Source organism: Eschrichtius robustus, chromosome X (assembly GCF_028021215.1).
Source record: "Eschrichtius robustus isolate mEscRob2 chromosome X, mEscRob2.pri, whole genome shotgun sequence".
NCBI lineage: Eukaryota > Metazoa > Chordata > Mammalia > Artiodactyla > Eschrichtiidae > Eschrichtius > Eschrichtius robustus.
Window position 1 is genome coordinate 98,922,567 of NC_090845.1, and position 18,824 is coordinate 98,941,390.

The window sequence follows — 18,824 nt, forward strand, 5'->3', positions numbered from 1 at the left end:
AAGGAAGGAAGGAAGGAGGGAGGGAGGGAGGGAGGAAGGGAGGGGGGAGAAAGGGAAGGAAGGAAGGAGGGGAGAAAGGGAAGGAAGGAAGGAAGGAAGAAAGAGAAAGGAAGGAAGGAAGAAAAGCAAAACCTTGACCCTTACCTCATACCATACACAAAAATTAATAAATTGGATTTCACCAAAATGAAAAAAATTTGCTCTTGAAAAATTAAGACAGCCGTTAAAAAGATGGAAACACATACTACAGACTGGGAGAAAATATTTGCAAATTACATATATGTGATAAAAGACTTGTATCCAGAATATATAAAGAACTCATAACTCAGTAATAAGAAGACAATTCAATTTTTTAAACAGCAAGGATCTAAATAGACAGTTTAACAAAGAAGATACACAAATATCCAATAAGCATGTGAAAATACATTTGATATCATTAGTTATTAGGGACATGCAAATAAAAAAAAAAACACAATGAGATACCATTTTATACCCACCAGAATGACTCTGATAAAAAAGATAGACAATAACAAGTGTTGGCAAGATGTGAAGAAACTGGAATCCTCATACATTGCTAGTAGGGATGTAAAATGGTGCAGCCATTTTAGAAAATAGTCTGGCAGTTTCTTAAAATTTTAAACATATACATACTATGTAACCCAGCAATACTATTCTTAGGTATTTACCCAAGATAAATGAAGACATACGTCCACATAAAAATCTGAACATGAATGTTCATAGCAGCTTTATTCATAATAGCCAAAAGGTTGAAACAACCCAAATGTCCATCAAATGATGAATAAATAAATAAAATATTTATTTTTATATTTGTTTTTAAATATATTTAATATATTTTATATAAATATGTATATATTTTATTTTTATATTTATATAAATCTATATTTATTTATGTATGGTATATCCATACAATGTAATATTATTCAGCCATAAAGAGGAATGAAGTAGTGCTATGCTACAACATGATGAACCTTGAAAACATGCTAAGTAAAGAAGTCAGCCACAATAGATCACGTATGGCATGATTTCATTCATTAAAATTCCAGAATGAGCAAATCTGTAGAGACAGAAAGTAGATAAGTGATTGCCTAGCAATGGGGGGACTGGGGGATTGGAGCATGATGTCTAAAGGGTGTAGAGTTTCTTTTCGTGGTGATGAAAATTTTCTAAAATTGATCCTGGTGATGGATGCACAACTCTGTGAACATACTAAAAGCCACTGGATTGTACACAAAATGGGTGAATTGTATGGTATGGAGGTTATATCTCAATGAAGCTATTTTTAAAACCGTATTTGGAGAAAACGCATTTTCTTCCACTTTGAGGGAATGGCAATAATGAGAAAGATGAAAGTAAAGAACGAAGAACAAGAGGCCAGTTACTTCAATGGCTGCTAATGGAACAGCCAGCATCCCTGGATCAGTCCCCACTTAATGATCCTCCTCAGTTTACTCAAGAAATAGCTCTGATGCTAACCTCTCCCACTGTCAATAATTCTTTTCAGCACTGAAAATAGCACCACTATGTTGAAGACACCTTAATAATGGCACTGTCAAATGCTTGACAGTTAGCAGGCTGGCTTTCATCTTGCTTTGTTTTGTGATTTCTCCACCCTCTGCTTCTCATATCATCCACATTGGAAAGAAAAGGAGGTCAAATCAAAATTACAAGTTTGAAAATACTCTTTGGTCATGTCATCACAGGTGTCAGGAAAGATCTGAATATAAGAACTGTGCAAATACCTTTAGGGACCATCCTAGAAAACAACATATCCACCATGGTGATTACTATATCAGGTTGGAGATCCTAGGAGCATAGAGAGGTGGAGGGCATTGAGAAGAGTAGCAGCTTAGTGAAAAATATCTAAACAGAAGCAACACTGTAAGATGAATACTCTGTTAACATGGAGCCAGAAGTACTCTTATAGGTCATGTACTTATCTCAAAAACTGAGGTCCAGAGAAGAGATGTGATTGGCCCCCATTAACACATAGCTAGTGGAGAACACAGTGAAGACGAGAACTCAGGTCTTTGAATCCCAGGTTAGGGCTCTTTCCATATGCTAATGTTGGATATTGATAGACTAGTCAGTGTGGGAGACTGGAATACTGTGCCAAAGCTTTCGATTGAAAGGACCAAGCCCCAGCTCAATCACTGCTCAGAGCCAAGAGCAGCTCATCAAGAATAAAACTCTAAGACGATAAATTACTGAAGAAATAACCAATCACCAGACTACACTTGGTCCTTTCTTTCCAGAAGAACAACAGCATATTCGATGTTTGGCCACTTCCATCTTTTTTTTTTTTTTTTGGCCATGCTGCATGGCTTGCAGGATCTTAATTGCCCGGCCAGGGATCAAACCCAGGCCACCGCAGTGAAAGCGTCGAGTCCTAACCACCAGCAAATTCCCTTAAGCCTTCTTTTAAAGCATAAAATCTACCTCAGTGTGAGACATCTTGAAGTCTATATTACATATAGCAAGGTAGTTTGCAAACTACCTCCTTTCAAAGAGCCCAGCCTGGCTTCCCTTCTTTGCTCTTTTCTACTTCATGTTCAAGCCAATCCTCTCAAATCCTGTCTCCAGGAATCAAATCTGTGGAAGGTTGAGGAGGGGGAACTTTTGGTAATGCAAACATTACCTTTCCAGACTTGGTCTTCTCAAGCGAAGGTCAATGATAAATGACCTCCCTTTTGGGGCATAATTTATGTCCACGTGGCCTTTTCTATTGAACCCAAGGTTGACTAACAGGACACAGCACTAGGAGGAGAGAGAGGTTGGTTCGGGGAGACCTGGAGGCCAGGGAGTATAAGTAAGACCAGATGTGGCTGAAGGGGGCAGAGGTGGGGGGCATGGAGAAAAACCGGCTACACAAGCAAAATAAAGTCACGTCCACCTTGGGAAATGCACTCAACATTTCCAAGGCTAAATCCAACTTGTCTTCCTGTGTTTCCTGCAATTACCTTTGTGCTTCCAGCACCCAGTTATTTAGTATAGCAAGATGGAAGGGGCAAGTCTTTCCCGGAATACTTAGCAGCAGTTCAAACATCCTTCATGCTCTCATTTTCCTATTCTACCATCTTATGGTTCAAACCATTTCTTAAAACTCCTGTTCTAGCTTCCAAGGCTATGGGTAATCTTGGAATCAGCTTAAACCTCTTTTCTGTTATTCTGAGACCTAAAATTCCTGGTTCAAGTAGTTAGTACTAGAAAGATATAGACAGAAACGCAAAATAAATTCATCCAATTGAAAACTGGCCCAACAAAGCTAACACAAATCCTAAAGGCCATACTTATCCCTTAGGCAGGGATCTCGAGGCAACAGTGAATCTTTGCACAGAACCTGAATATGGACAAAACTGAGAACAGAGATGCCAATAAGTATAGAATAAAAATGGATGGTGTGAGGACCAGCTGTAGCCCTGTGTAAGATGCCAAAAAGCTAAATGGCTGTTATTAAAGCTCTGCATCTCTAACAAACAGAAGCACCATGCCCTGTGCTTTACAGAAATGAATTTAAGGCTAGACCATGTATCTACTGAGCCACTACTACCAAGTGAACCAGAAATTTGGGTTCCAGTTTTTATGCACCCATGACGTTTAAGCATAAAGGTCCATATGTGACTTGATTATAGAAATTAATAGTTGGATAATTTTGTCAACACACTTCAATCACTCCAGCTGCCAAGGAATCAAAAGAACAACTTCACCTGAGAGTGAACTAATATACATCGTCATCCAACTCTTCATCGTGTCTTCCCTGACCTCCTAGAAATCCATTACAGCCCGTGGGAGTAGCCAGAGCCCTACTAACTACTCCTTATTCCATTAGCAATTTCTTATCGAGGTGAGGAATAAACTGGGACCTCGTCCTACTAGCGATGGCTAGCTTCCCTGCCTACACAGACCACAAATATCTCTGAGGAAACTGGTCTTCTATACCGGCAAAACATAAGCCCTGAAAAGATCAAAGGCTCCAAAAGCACATCCACACAAAATAAAAACAGAAAGAGATGAGAGCCATGTCCGCAGATTTCTTATCAATCAGCATAAGCCAATCAGTCAAATGGCACACATGAGAACAGAAGCAACAATAAAGCTGGTATAATCAACTGGGCTGTTTTAACTGATCATTATTTAAACAATGGGGGAGAAAACTACTTGATTTGGTCTGTTTGGGATCCAGTTAGAGCAAGACTGAAACCAAGTGATGGCCTTGACTTCATGATAAAAACGTTCCATAACAAATAGCCTTGGCCATACTTTGTCCTTTCTGCCTGGTGCCACATTTAGCCAAAGACAGGCATGGAATCTCATCCAAGCAAGTCCAAGCCATTGCAACACATGTGCCTTCAGCCTGCACAGAGGAAGATCATATTCCCAAGTAGTAAGAATACCCACCAGTAATCAAAGTGACTGACAGGTGTTAACATTAGGGCTGTCATCACTAGAACTGGGAGATGGGCTGGGCTCCAAAATTTTGAATTTGGCACCAAATTTCAGTATACTCAGCACCTATTTTGTAATTAGTAGGTTTTGTACTTGCACCCCCAAATTTTGTTATTTAATGTCCTTGCTGTAACCGCACAGCAATGTTTGATTTGTGGGTTACCCCATGCATACCAGTGAGGTTAGAGGAGTTAGCTCCTAATCATTCAGCATATTCTGTAAACAGCATTTCCTAGTGTGCTCCTAGAGAGCATGTGTATGTGTGCGTGTGTGCGTGTATCTGTGTATTCCCTATGTTTGCGGTTAAATAAGATTGGGAAATCCCGGGTCTAAATTAAATGGGTTTCCTTTCTGCAGGACTTCTCAGAACATTTAATGTGCCAATGAGCAATGTGAATCTCTAAGAAAGGCATATAATTTGCAGCATTTCACAACTTTATTTGACCACAAAACCCTTTTATGAAGAGCTCCTGGGGGTGGGGAGATGGGGGCAGTTCTCAGAATACACTTTGGGAAAAACTGCTTTAAAAGTCTGCTCTCGGGCTTCCCTGGTGGCGCAGTGGTTGGGAGTCTGCCTGCCAATGCAGGGGACACGGGTTCGAGCCCTGGTCTGGGAAGATCCCACATGCCACGAAGCGGCTGGGCCCGTGAGCCACAATTACTGAGCCTGCGTGTCTGGAGCCTGTGCTCCGCAACGAGAGGCCGCGATAGTGAGAGGCCCGCACACAGCGATGAAGAGTGGCCCCCGCTTGCCGCAACTGGAGAAAGCCCTCGCACAGAAACGAAGACCCAACACAGCCAAAAATAAATAAATAACAATTAAAAAAAAAAAAAGTCTCCTCTCAGTGACTTCCGAGTGAGTAATAGATCGGAGCTGCCCAGGTGGAATATGCACTCCTTTGGAAGCCCCCCTGTGTCTTCTGATAGACCTAAGGATAGCGTCTGGGACATTGAAAACAGAGGGCTTCTCAGAACATCTCAGAACAGCTACCTGGGCCATGTGAGAATCTCCTTATGTCAACAAACATTTATAGAGCATCCACCATGAACCAGGAGCTAAGCATTTAAAAAAAAAATGGTTAAGATTACTTTAACTTTGCATGGTGGAGACAGAGAAGTTTTCAGAAATAACATGATATTTGAAGTAGGGCTTAAAAGATGACCCCCAGGGGTCAGGGTAGGCAGAGGGAGACATTTTAAAGAGAAGAAACAGTATGTGCAGAGGCACTGATGCCTGCTCCCTTGCACACCCCTCCCTGACGTGTCTGTACACACACCATATCAATACTCTGGCATTGCCTAATGTGTTCCCCAAAGAAATGGGAACCAACGCTTGAAAGGAGTTGGAAAGCTTGCTGTAGGATGAAAATCCACCCATCACTGGACTGCAGCTTGTTTACCTAAGAGGCGGAGGTGTCCCTTTATTTATTATTAGGAACAATCACAGAATGCTGAGGTATGGTACATCCCACAGAACGCTGGAAATTTGTGGTAAGAATGATGAAGGTAAAGTAGGGGGAAGAGTGCTAACATTTATTAATATATATGTAAATTATCTGGCAATTTACATATTTTATCTCAATGATGAACTGTATGCATACATATTTACATTGCGTGTTGTGATTTACAGAGTGCTTTCATATCAATGATTTCATTTGATCTTCATGAGAATCCTGTGAGCATGGGTAGGGCAGGTGTGATTAGCCCCTTTGTACAGAGGAGAAGTGTGAGCCTCAGGACAGTTACGTGGTTAGCCCAATGTCACAGAGTAAGTGGCAATATCCAGATTAGAAACTAAGTCTTCTAGATCCCAGTCTTACATCCTTGATTTGTATTTGTCCTGTACTTCTTCAAGAGGCTGAAGGTACAGGGAAGCAGAGTTATGCCTAATGTTAGAAAAATCTTTCTAAAAATCACAGCTGTTCAACAGTGAAATGGGCTGTTTTATGAAATTGAAATGACTGTAGAGTACATCCTTGCCATAGGAGGGAGATTAAAAGTCATGGCTTCTAGAGTTAAGGTCACCCTCAACTCTAAGATCCACTGATCATAAAATTCCTAGACCCTACTTCTCCGAGGTGAGGTTTATGATGATTAATCCTGTTCCTGGACAGCTCCTGTTCATCATACACTTGGTCCTCAAAAAAGAGATATTCTTAGATGCTTAAGAGTTAGAACTTTTCCCATCGCAGATAAACCCATTGCTGTGGTACAACAAACACAGATCACATACAACCAATACCTCCAGGTTTCTCTCAGATCACAAAATGGTGGTGAACAGATAGAAGCCACACATTTATCCAAATTACCATGTATATGAGTTCGCGTTTTTCCCAGAAACTTAAAATCTTGCAGCACACAGTATATATCAGAAATTATGGGAGGAGGCACAGTTCTGCACTTGAACACTCATCATCCTCATACGGTGAATCTATTTTTTTTTTAAGAATCTATATAGTTGCTCAAACACCAAAGGTATTTTAAGAGGTAGAAAGTATGGACTGATAATAATCCACACTTGTCTTGTCTGATGAGGGACCAGGATTCTCTTTAGAGCCAAAGAAACCAGCCACTGTTCCAATTCCCTTGGAACATTTTTTGTGATACATTTACAGCTCCCTGTGCTCAAGAGAATGGTGCATCTGTCTGATGGAGACGCCTGGCTGCATTCTTTCCCAGATATTAATATAGGTGGCACTTTAGTAGCATAACCAATGACATGAAGAACCTGATTTGGAGAGAAACAGATGGCACCATCTTTCTTGGGCTAATTTTAGGATCCTGAAATAGTCCCTTTCCACACAAACCATCAGTGGAACCAGATTAAGACAGCTATGTCACATGGAAAAGGGAGAGAGAAAAAATGTGGTCTAGTGTGAGGCAAAGACAACGAACCAGAAACCTCAGTGCTTCCCTTCATATTCTCCTTTCATAGAATATGAGGGTCACTTCCACCTCTTTTCATCAGAATGGATGCTGAATACCAATGTAAGAGTTATCTAAGAAGAAATGAGTGGGCAAATCTCATTTCTAGTCACATACATTGAACAATCCAGGTTGCATCACGCACTAGCTAAATTCATATTCCAAGGAGTTTGTAGGACCTAGGCTCCAACACATCTTTTCTTAGCAGATAAGGAAGCTAATAAGTGACCATTCTACCTGGTGAGTCAGAGACAGATCGAATTTCAAAGCCTCACATTCCTGGTCCATTGCTTTGTCTGCTGAAAAGACCTTTCTCCCAAATGAGACATAATATATCAGGTAGGGCTGATGAGAGGTGGAGGAAGGGTCTCCCAACCAGAAATGATGTCCGAGGTATAAGATGGTCAGCCAAGGATTTAGAACAAATGAGAAGAGGTGTAATCGGGGGATAAAGCACCTACCTGTTTTCCATCCAGAGTGTAGAGTTTTTTGACAACCCCGGTCTCTAGTTTGATGGCTTCAGTGATATCAGTGAGGACTTGCTCAAAAGAGTGGGCTGTCTTCTTGTTCAGAAGCACACGCACAGCCTTCCGAGGCTTCACCCCACTGCGGATGATGGTCACCAGCTTGGGGCGCACAAAGTCCTTGTTCTCTCTGGCCTGGGCACTGTTGCTGCTAGCCAGGGACTGAGGGGCTTTCATATTAGCAGATGTCTTCACATTGACAGACCAGTTGGGATTGACATTCTTGGTGTACTCCACCTTTTTAAAGAAGTTGTCTGAGGAGCACACATAGCTTTCCCCTAAGGGAAGAAATAAGTGGTGATTAGTTTAACAGCAGGTATACGGACTATTCTAACCAAATTAATATACACTGACCTTGAAGTAGGACTTCTGGAAAAATGGTGATAATAACAAACTTCATGTGCAATTCCTAATTAGGCCCTCTAACAACTTGGCTCATTCAAATTCAAGAGCAAGTAATCAGCAAACTATTCTTCATCATAATGAAAAAATCCTGTAAAGCTAAGGGTCCCAAGGATAATGAACATACCTAAGTATAATCCAAAAAGTGGGGTTCTCAAGCTTGATATGATTTCATTTGAATTGAAATGTTTACGTTAACTCCTAGGATGTGTGTTAATGTCTAGGGGCATTACTAGAGCGTTTTTAACATGTCTCTTTCTTAATGTTCCTGTCCTATTTCTGGACTCACAGCCCTATGTGTTATATTATGAACTGAAGAGAACTTTCAAAATCAATACATTTTTATTCCCAGTCAAAGTGACCAAAGTAACCTTGTGTATTGGGCACACAGGGCAAACTCGCCAAGAAGCCCGATTGTACTTTGTACAGAGTATATGGCTAAGCAGTAGAATACTAAAATGTGAAATGTGTGTGTGTGGTGAATGTATGTATGTGTGTATAATTGTGTCTTTTACCCCCATACCCAGGTGGAGAAACTATCTAAATAACAACCTGTAGACACACACACACACACACACTATTCCTTGTGTTTGCAAGTCTAGCTCTTGCTTGAGAAATGCTCTCCCCTGTTTCCACCACCCACCCCTCATCTTTCCATCTTCCTGAATGCCACACACTAGCTCGGTGTGTTCAGGGCCGTCTTCACCAGTGCTCACCCTTGGCTGCCACAAGTAATGAGGTGGAGATGTGAGAATACACCGTACAGCCTGATTTATGGATTGGAGGGATCTAGTGTAATTTTCACATTTACCATGGGCTAGAGGAAATGACTAGTACAGCGGAAGCAATGCAGGGGCCAGAGGCAAGAGGAGGGGATTAGACACCTGGGACTAGAAGCTGGAGAAAAGAGGAAGAGAGGTAGGCTCAGCCTGGGGGAGAGACTATCGGAAAAGATTGAATTTTTTGAGTAAAACACATTAGCCTCAAGGTATACAAAAGTTCATCCAGAGGCTGAGATGCAGAAAACCAGTGTGATTTAATCAGGCTTAACTCATCAGTAATAACGCTAAATCGATCAATCAATCAATCAATCAACCCGAGCCCTTGCAAAGGAAGCATTAAACACAATTATAATCTGATGGCTTTTCTTCCTTTGGTCTCAGCAGGAGAACCGAGCAGAGACAGTCACAAACGCCGGGCTGATGATTCAGTCCCTGCGCAAATACTGATTGCTTTGCTGTAGCACCAAAGCCTTTAAGTCGTGTTAATTGATAAATTTCTCAGTTAGTGCTCAGAGAAGATTCGGTGAGAGTCTGGAGGGCACCTTGGAGGACATTTATATGCGTGTGTGGAGCGGGAAGGTAAGTGGCTTGTAACGTATGCAAAGTGGCTTCCAACACTGCTCTGAGTCCCAGATGCTGCTGGTGTTCTGTCTTGACAAGGGGACCAAGGCATGGTTTGTAGATGAGCACGGGCCCTCACTCCTGCACCTGGTGCAGGCACGCACAGCCAGGATGGGGCGGTCAAAGACCGCAGCCAAAAGAAACCCTAATTTCTCTGGCTGCCACCGGCTAATCCAATCCTACGCAAGTGATTAGAGGATGTGGTCTTTAATTTTTGACTTAAAGGATGAAGGGACCCTTTCAATTCCCCCATATATTCACAGCCAGTATTCCCCATACCCTAGAAATGGCACTCTACCAGATGCACGGGCACCTTCCAAGAGGTCACTGCCTTTGAGTCAGATGTTTTCCGTAATTTGTCATGTACTTTAAAACTCTGTCAGACAACTGGTGGTGTGCAAATGTATGAGGCTATATATTTATGATTTCACTCATCCACAGTCTCCTCTGGAGAGTCAGCTGTGCAGCCCTATTAGGACTCTGGACTTTTTTTGCTCCCATCTCTTAAACCTCTTAAGCCTCTGAACTATGAGTATGATTAACCACTCCACATGAAAATGAACATGATGGCAGACAGCTATAGTATCATATGGCGCCCAAGAACTTTTCAGAGGGCCCAGCTCTCAGCCAAATCTATGTTGAACACTTTCCAACAGTGCATTTTAGTCTCTTCCACTCTCTTTCCTTTCGGCCCCAATATGAAGTAATGGAAAAAGGGCAGCTGATGTGATGTCAGTCACAATGGGGTTCCCCAATATTTCCTAGTTGTGTGCCCTTGGGCAAACTAACCTCCCTTGGCTTCAGTTATTTGTCTGCAAAGTGGGGATGATGGTAACAAGACCTACCTCTTAAGGTTGTTCTGAGGCTCAGAGCAGGTGATGCATGATCTGCAGGGCTGAGCCCAGAGTCTGCTACATAGTAAGCACTTGATAAATGCCAGCTATCGTTATTATTAAGGCCCTAGTCTGAAGGAATAGAGAGAGAACAAGAAAAAAGAGCCAAGAGGGAAAGGAGGAAGGAAGGAAGGGTGGAGAGAAAGGAGATGAAAAGAGGAAGAGTAGAAGCTGAAGGGAAGAAAAGCAGCAGCAGCAAGGGCAACCATCTTGGAACTGAGCTAGAATCATTATATTACATGAGCACTGCCCGGGACCCAGGCTTCAAAGATCGTATTTCCTGCTGGTTCAAAGGAGGCCTCCGGTTGCGTCAAAGGCCAAATGTGGTAGCTTCATGGATAACACCTAGCAAAGCCACTTGCTGCCTCTGCTGGTGCACACTGAGGGCAGAATATCTTTTAAGACTGTCTTTTTTTAGAGCAGCTCTAAGGTTCACAGCAAAATTAAGGGGAAGGTACAGAGATTTTCCATACGCCCCCTGCTCCCACACATGCCTCCCCCGTTATCTGCATCCCCTACCAGAGGGCAGGATGTCTGTGGTGGTTGAGGGGGAGTCAGATAGACCTGGATTTAAATCCCAGCCAGGCATTTACAAGCTGTACGACATCAGGCAAATCATTTAATCTCTGAGTCTCAGCTTTTCTGTCTACTAATTGAAGCTATTGTGCTAGGTGACATCTAAGTCCCTTCCAGCTCTTAAGGTCTATAAGAAGGAATTTTCTTCTCTTTTCCATCTCAAACAGGCTCTAGGAGATAAAGTTGTTATGGTAATTACATGTTAAAGAAAAGAAATAGGTGCCCACCACTGAGGACTCTCCCCTTGTACTACTGGAAAGACATCAAATGTGCTGCTTCTCTCAACCAAAGCTTCCTGGTTCTGATTTTGCAATTGTCTGCAAAGTGTGCTGCCAGAGCTCGGTGATTTCCTGCACGTCCAGCTGCCTGGCACTTGGAGCTGGGTGAGGTGTGTTGCACCTTTATACAGCTGGGTTCCCATCCTGCCACAGCTTCCAGGGGCCATTTCCCACTCATTAGAAGCCTAGAAGGAGAGCTGGCTTCAGAGCCAAGCAAGGTGACAATTTGCTGGAATCGACAATCTGCTTCAGGGCGAGGGGGTAAGGAAATGAAGTCATGGAAGCACAGCTGAAAGGGCAGGAAGGGAACAAGCTATGGGCTCAAGATGACCTAATGTCTACCTCCCTTCACTTTCAGGAGAGCTCCATTTTCAAAAACATTGAACATGTTTATAGCTGCTCAGTGCAAAAGCACTTCTGCCTGGGCTTTCTCTTCTTTTCCTGGGCTTTCTCCCTCAAGAAGGAAAATATTAAATGGCAGTTTATTGTATTATCAGATCTATTAGTGATGTATCCACTCTCCCAGGTATCTTAAAATCCTCGTCTTTGGCAGTGTGCTTGCTTTAGTAGTTAGAGGATAAATTAGTGAGAAAGTGGTTTCATCTCATTGGAACAAATGAGCTATGGCAAAGAAAGTGGATCATAGCTGGTGTCACCACACAGATCTTCCAACAAGACTGTCACAATTGTAAATATTCTGTCCCATGGTCTGCATAATAATGCTCAAAAGGACACCCCTAAGATTGATCTGGGTACTTACATACAAGGAAGTGGGGAAGGAATTAGACAGTGCATGAAGGAAGAATAATTCTCCAGTGAAAGACTAAACAAGATCAAATGAAAAGTCACTGGTGGATTTCATTCACTGACCCACTGGGAATATAGCTAATACGTATATGGCCACATTCTGTCTGGCTTCACGAAGACTGTTTGTGTACCCAAGGAGCTGTGGGAAAGCTGACATCAATAACCTGACTTTGGTCCAAAATGGTCCCCTTAATACTTTCAGTATCTAGCAGCAGACAGTAGACTAGAGGCATTAGACAAAGGAGTGCCGCAAGGCCAGAGTGATTATTAACCAATTGCTTTCTATTTCATTTTATTTTAGGCTAAATACTTAATAACGTGGCCATTTGGAAACATAGTATGTTCTATGCTCCATTATTCCTTTAAGATCTACAAATCAAAAAACAAAAACAAAGATTTATGTATTCCTAGGAATTCCCACCATTGTACGTAGCCGAAGGGGACCATCAAGATCACTTAATCTAGTACTTCCCAACTTTAAGTGCTCATAAGACTCACCTGGGGAAATCTGTGAAAACAGACTCTGGAGCACTAGCCCTGAAAATTCTGAGTCAACAAATCCGGGGTGTGGCCCAGGAATTGATATTTTGCTAAAGCTCTGAAAGATTCTGAAAGGCAGCCAGGTTGTTAGTTTCTGCTGTACAATGAAGTGAATCAGCTATACGTATACCTATATCCCCTCCCTCTTGGACCTCCTTCCCAACCCCCCCCATCCCACCCATCTAGGTCATCACAGAGCACCAAGCTGAGCTTCCTGTGCTTTATAGCATGTTCCCACTAGCTATCTATTTTACGCATGGTAGTGTATATATGTCATTCCTAATCTCCCAATGCGTCCCCCCCTCCCCTTCCCCACCCCCCGTGTCCACAGGTCCGTTCTCTACGTCTATGTCTCTATTCCTGCCCTGCAAATAGGTTCATCTGTACCATTTTTCTTATTACTATTATTTTTTTTACATCATGAACAATAATAGTCCCTTGTAGCTGTAGTTTTACCTTGTCAATGTGTTTCCATATTTATCATCTAATTTTATCCTCACAATCACTCTAATAGATAAAGAAGGCAGGTATTACTAGTCTCATTTTACAGATAAGAATATTACAACAGATACACAAAATGTGGTCTATACATACAATGAAATATTATTCCTCAAAAACAAAAGGAATGAAGTGTTGATACATGGTATAGCACGGACAAACCTTGGAAACATTTTCTAAGCGAAAGAAGCCAGTCACAAAAGACCACATAGTGTATGATTCAATTTACATAAAATGTCCAGAATAGGCAAATCTGTAGAGACATAAGGTAGATAAGCTGTCACCTAGAGCTGGAGAGAATACGGGAAATGGGCAGTGACAGCTAATTGGTACAGGGTTTCTTTGGGGTGATGGAAATGGTATAAAATTAGATTATGGTGATGGTCTCACCACTTGTAAATTTTCTAAAAGTCATTGAACTGTACACTTAAGTTGGTGAATTTTACAGTATGCAAGTTATACCTTAATAAAGTTGTTTTTTTTTACGTTGTTTTAAAAAGAGAGAACATTAGTCACAGTGATGATAAGGACAAACTTATAGTCATGTAGCTTAACCAGCTATAAACTAGGATGACTCAAATAGTACCAGCCACCCTTTATTGAATGCTATCATGTGCCAGGCAGAACACCAAACACTTCGTATCCATTGTTTTATTTAATCCTCAGTTATTCCCACTTTACAGATGAACAACTGAGGCTCATGGAGTCTAAATGGTTTCCCCCGAGTTCACACAAGCTAGCAGGTGGCAGAACTGGAATTTGAACCAAATCGGATTCCAGAGATTTCTTTTCCTATTATAATCTTCTGCCTCTAAGATGAGAACCCAATGCCTCTGACTCTTCACCCAGGGATCTTTCCAAACATTTTCAATTTGAAGTCTCTTGGGGAGCAACATGTATGAATTACTATTTTAAAATCTTTCTTTTAACCTCTTCCAAAGGTGAAGAAAGTAAAGGACTTCTGTCCTCCATTCCTACAGTTGCAAAGGACAAAAAATAGGAGAGAAAAAGACCCTTTTTCTTTATCCTCTTCATGTCTGTACCTTTTCCCATCTGGCTCTGTGGTAGTGGGATATTGGTCACATTTCTCAATGCTGTCCCAGAGATACCCCAGAATTTCCTTGACTGAATGGGCCATACTCAGGACTGAAAGGGCACTGAGGGCCACTGCAGTTTGTGGTTGTATGTGACTTGTGGATAAATGCAACTGAGCCTTAGTTACATTCTGCATAGTCCAGAAATTCACCAGGAAGTACTACTACTGCACCCGGGAGTGGTAGATGAGAGGAGTCCAATCTAGCAGGACTCAAAAGGATCAAGAGAAAAGAAAGCTGCAGTCTTCAAAATTGTATTTATTACCTATATTGAGCTAAGATTATCACAACACACACCCCAATACACACACACACAGAAATCCAGGGAGGAAAATCAATATCAAGGGCTAGTCCTTGAGCAAGACATGTTAAAAAATGGATTTGGGGGAGTGGGCAATCTGTGTATGATACCACTCTTATATCAGACACAAGAACATTCTAATCCTTGCTCCAAATACGATGTCACTTGATTCAGAATTCTGCCCGAGCATATATCGTGGTCTTGAAAAGATCGCAGCTAGTGGAAATGAGGACATACTGGGTGATTCAGGGTGCTTTGTTTATGAAAATCATTACAGAGAAACCCCTCCAGTTTGACTGAGATGTGGATTTTACAGTGACAAAAGACACACACCCTATCGATTACGCTGTTGGACAGCTCCCTCAGCCTAGCTTCAAGTCCTTCAAGTTTGCCCTGACTCTCCTTTATTTTAAGATATTTGCTAGGATGGCCAATCCTTCAGTGTTCAGAAGAAGCCTAGGATTAACCTCTACCTGGCCATCCAGCACCTGATAATCTAAGCCTCCTCAGCATTGTTTCTCAAGGTCAGCTTGGAGAAAAACCACAGACTTGAACCCCGAGACCCAGATCCAGTAGCCATATGGACACTGTCTTATAAGTAACTAGCCCCAAATCACTCAACCTGACTTGAGAAACAGCAGCTACTTGCGAGAATGTGGTCTTGCACACGGGAAGCCCTCATGCTCCTTTGTCTAGGAACACAAGAAACCTAGAAGCAGTGAAGCAGAGGCGGGGCACTCCCATCCATACCAAGTCCTTTAATGTGCTGTTTCTCCTTCCTTGCCGCCTGTTTCAGAGAGATCTGCCTGTTCTAAACCCATCTTTGCTTGGGGGAATGGAAAGAATGAGGAGGGAGGGCTGGAGAGTGGGAAGAGGTTTTGGGGGGAACATTTTCATTATCACCACTCCTGAGTGCTGTCCTTTAAAGTATTGTCAGGTTAAACTGATCACAAATATTACACCCATTAAAAGGTGGGGTAGGGAGGCATCCTCAAAATACTTGATTTGATAAAGTAAAATATTAAGACCATGTCCCAGGATCTATTTTTCTAAATGATCACAAAAAAGACTTCATGGCTGGGCAAGTTTTGGTAAGAGCTGGGATTTTCCCTATTTTTGAGCTGGGTACACAGGTTGTCAAGATTCTCAGCAATCTTGTCATAAAATTCGATTGCAAAACCAAAATCTGAAAAGGATTTAAACAGATTTAGGTACAGTGAGTCAGTTCCTATTCTAATAGGAATAGTCTTTATTAAAATACCAGGCATACCTACAGCTTTTTTTGGTATTTCTCTCAATGACCTCAGCCTTAGGGACACACCCTGAAGTGGGCTTTTTAGAAGCAACAGCTGAGCAGTGACCACTTACCTAAAAGTATAATCCTTTGTGAATAGGTCCAGGAAGTCCAGCTTTTAGGGTGCGTATTTCCATGAGTTGCAATTCACAAAGAGTCTCTCAGCAGTTCAAAGGATATTAGCATGTAATATTTTCTCTCTGTTAACCCAACCAATCTTCCTTCCTCATTTTATACCCCTCATGGTTTTATGGTCTGCCTCAATAGTGCTATTTAGAGTTAACTATGAACACATTCTAGAGTAAATGACACAATTCAGATTTTTCTTTGTATACCCTGGGAGATAAACACAATGCATTATCATCACCAGCCCCACTTCCACGCCAGCCGAAACTGAAGACCATGAAGGGTAATGGCTAATGATGCTGTCAATGCCTATAGAATTAGAAGTCTAAGCAGCAACCTTGTGTTTTTACAAACACATTTCCCAATTCCTTTTAATAAAAATCCAAGAAATGTACCTGTAACTAATGATGCCACCTCCCACTAAGGGCCACCACCCACTCCTTGAATTACCTTCTTCCAGTTCATCCATGCTTCCGATTTTCCTGGATCCATCAATGGTGTAAATGTAACGCACTCCCTGAGGCAGGTTGATGTTGTCAGACAGAGATCGTGTCAGGTCAGCCAGCAAGGCGTCGAAGCTGCGAAAACGGTCAGAGGACACAGCGTACACAATCCCCTTGAAGTAGCGGTCCCCATTGCGGTAGAAACGTACCTTCTTGGCTTTTTTCTCGTTGCTCAGTGCCTGCAAGGTTCGGGTTCGGTAGAAGCTACAATGGGCGCTGTGAGTGGGGCTAGGCAGCCCATTCATCCGTGAGCCTCTCATGTTCCTGGATGTCTTATCTCTTTCATCAAAATGTCCAAAATCAAGTTCCATATTTTGGTGGAACCTCAGAGACCTGAGTGTTGGAGAAAAGGGTGGGGATGAAAAGAAGCAAAGAAAAAGGGGTGAGGAGGAAAAAAAAAAAAAAGAAAGGAATTCAAATATTAGCCAGATCCAGATCTGCAATCTGCTGCTTGTGAAAAGAACTGGTTGAAAAAAGCCCGTGACCCATCTGCTGCTTGCCCCTGACCTGCAGGAATATTGATTTTAATAGAAAAGAAGGAGGGGCTGGAGGGGTGCTGCTGGCTGTGGGCATTGGGGTGAGAGATGGGGAGGGAGGCACTTCTGGCACTGTTCCAAACACAGGAGAGGGAGGGATTTTGAAATAGCTTAAAATCCTGGGACTTCCTGACACTGGCTCCTATCAAATTGTAACTTCGGGCTAAATACATTAAAACTGGCATCTGTTTCCTCACACATGCCCACATGACTAACGCTTGTAAATGAATCCATAGCCTGACAAAATCCCCCTTGAAGGGAACAGAAGGACCTAGCCAAGGTTAGCATCTCTAGCTCAGGAAGCAATCTTTGCATCTTAGTAAAATGACTATGAAGGGGAGTGTTTTAATTTTATCCCAAACCCTCTTTCCTACTCTAATGTGTGCATCCCCTCCCCCCAGAATAAACTAGGATTCTCCTTTAAAGGGACGACCTCTAGGGAATAGCCAGAGTCTTTGTGCTATTCATCAAACCCCTTCCCCACCAAGCTGGTGCAGCTATCCGAGATTCACAAGAAATAAGCTGCAAAAAAAAAAAAGGATTAGAAAAATCAGTTATTTAATGAGTTATTAGTTCTACTTTACTCCTGGTATCCGCCCCCCCCTTCTCTATGTGCTCTACCCACCCCCAACAATTATGCAGCCCCACCTCTTAATGGAATCATTTAATTGTTGAAAGATTCCCTTTAACAGCATATGGGACCTTTAGAAGCAAGCACACCTTTCATTGTTCTGGGCTTCTACCCTGAATGAAGGGGCATTTTGCCCTCACAGCAGGCAATTCACCCCAAATTTGTCTATTGCCCAGGTGTGTTAGCTGAGGCAAAAGATGGTCATCTGTCAGATTTGCTTTCCCCCTTTCTGCTGAAAGAAAGGAAGGAAGGAAGGAAGGAAGGAAGGAAGGAAGGAAGGAAGGAAGAAAATCACAATATGAAACCAAATACAACAGAAGCCCCAAACGCTAGCAAAGGTAGTGACAGCCTAGGAACCAAACTATTAACATGCATCGCACAGATGGGGATAAAAAGACTCACAAAGCAAGCAGGGCTCAGCTGCTACACACTGCCACATGGAGATATTTGCAAGGGACCAGGAAGACAGGAGATAAAGGAAGACTGGTGCCTAGCAGGTTTGCCAGGCTCGCTCCCTCTATTCTCCCAATGTCACCATGACCTGTGCTGAGCTCAGCATTGTCTCTGTCAGACAGCCTGCAGTGTAAGAGACCCCACCTCCTCAAGACAAGTAGCAAGCATTTCCCCAGGCGTGACAGCAACGCTTGGCTTTGCTTTAGAATCTGGGGTGCTATTATTCTAAAATCAACATCACAGTGAAAACAAAGGAACATCAAACTCACTTTTCTAAAGGAAAATCCCAGGTAGAGGCTTAGGAAAAAATCTGATAGAATAAGGCCAAAAAAAAAAAAAAAAAGAGGGGGGAGATAAGAGGGAAAGAGAGAGAGAGGACACACCGAGAGAGGGAGAGAGAGAGAGAGCTTTGCCTTGTGCTTTTCCCGTTTGACATCTGTTACATTCTCCCTGAAAATCACTGGAAAGCCCCACTCACCGGTTTTCTGCTGGTTGGGTGGAGATGCTGAGAGAAAGAAAACCAATCTCTCTATGCCTTTGTTGTCTGAGCTCCAAGCAAGAAATTCCTGCCAGGGT

At 42.3% G+C, this 18,824-nt stretch overlaps 1 protein-coding gene across 1 annotated transcript in view; it reads right to left on the bottom strand.

Moving 5' to 3' along the window:
* The window catches only part of DCX (doublecortin), a 130,883-nt gene extending 113,404 nt beyond the window's left edge, over window positions 1–17,479 (bottom strand). Inside the window, exons 1-3 of the mRNA XM_068532672.1 lie at window positions 17,295–17,479; window positions 16,576–16,961; window positions 7,851–8,191 (exon numbers count right to left, since the gene is read on the bottom strand). Coding sequence (XP_068388773.1) covers window positions 7,851–8,191; window positions 16,576–16,961; window positions 17,295–17,479 — 912 coding nt within the window. The remainder of the gene's footprint in view (window positions 1–7,850; window positions 8,192–16,575; window positions 16,962–17,294) is intronic.
* Between the last annotated feature and the right edge of the window lie 1,345 nt (window positions 17,480–18,824).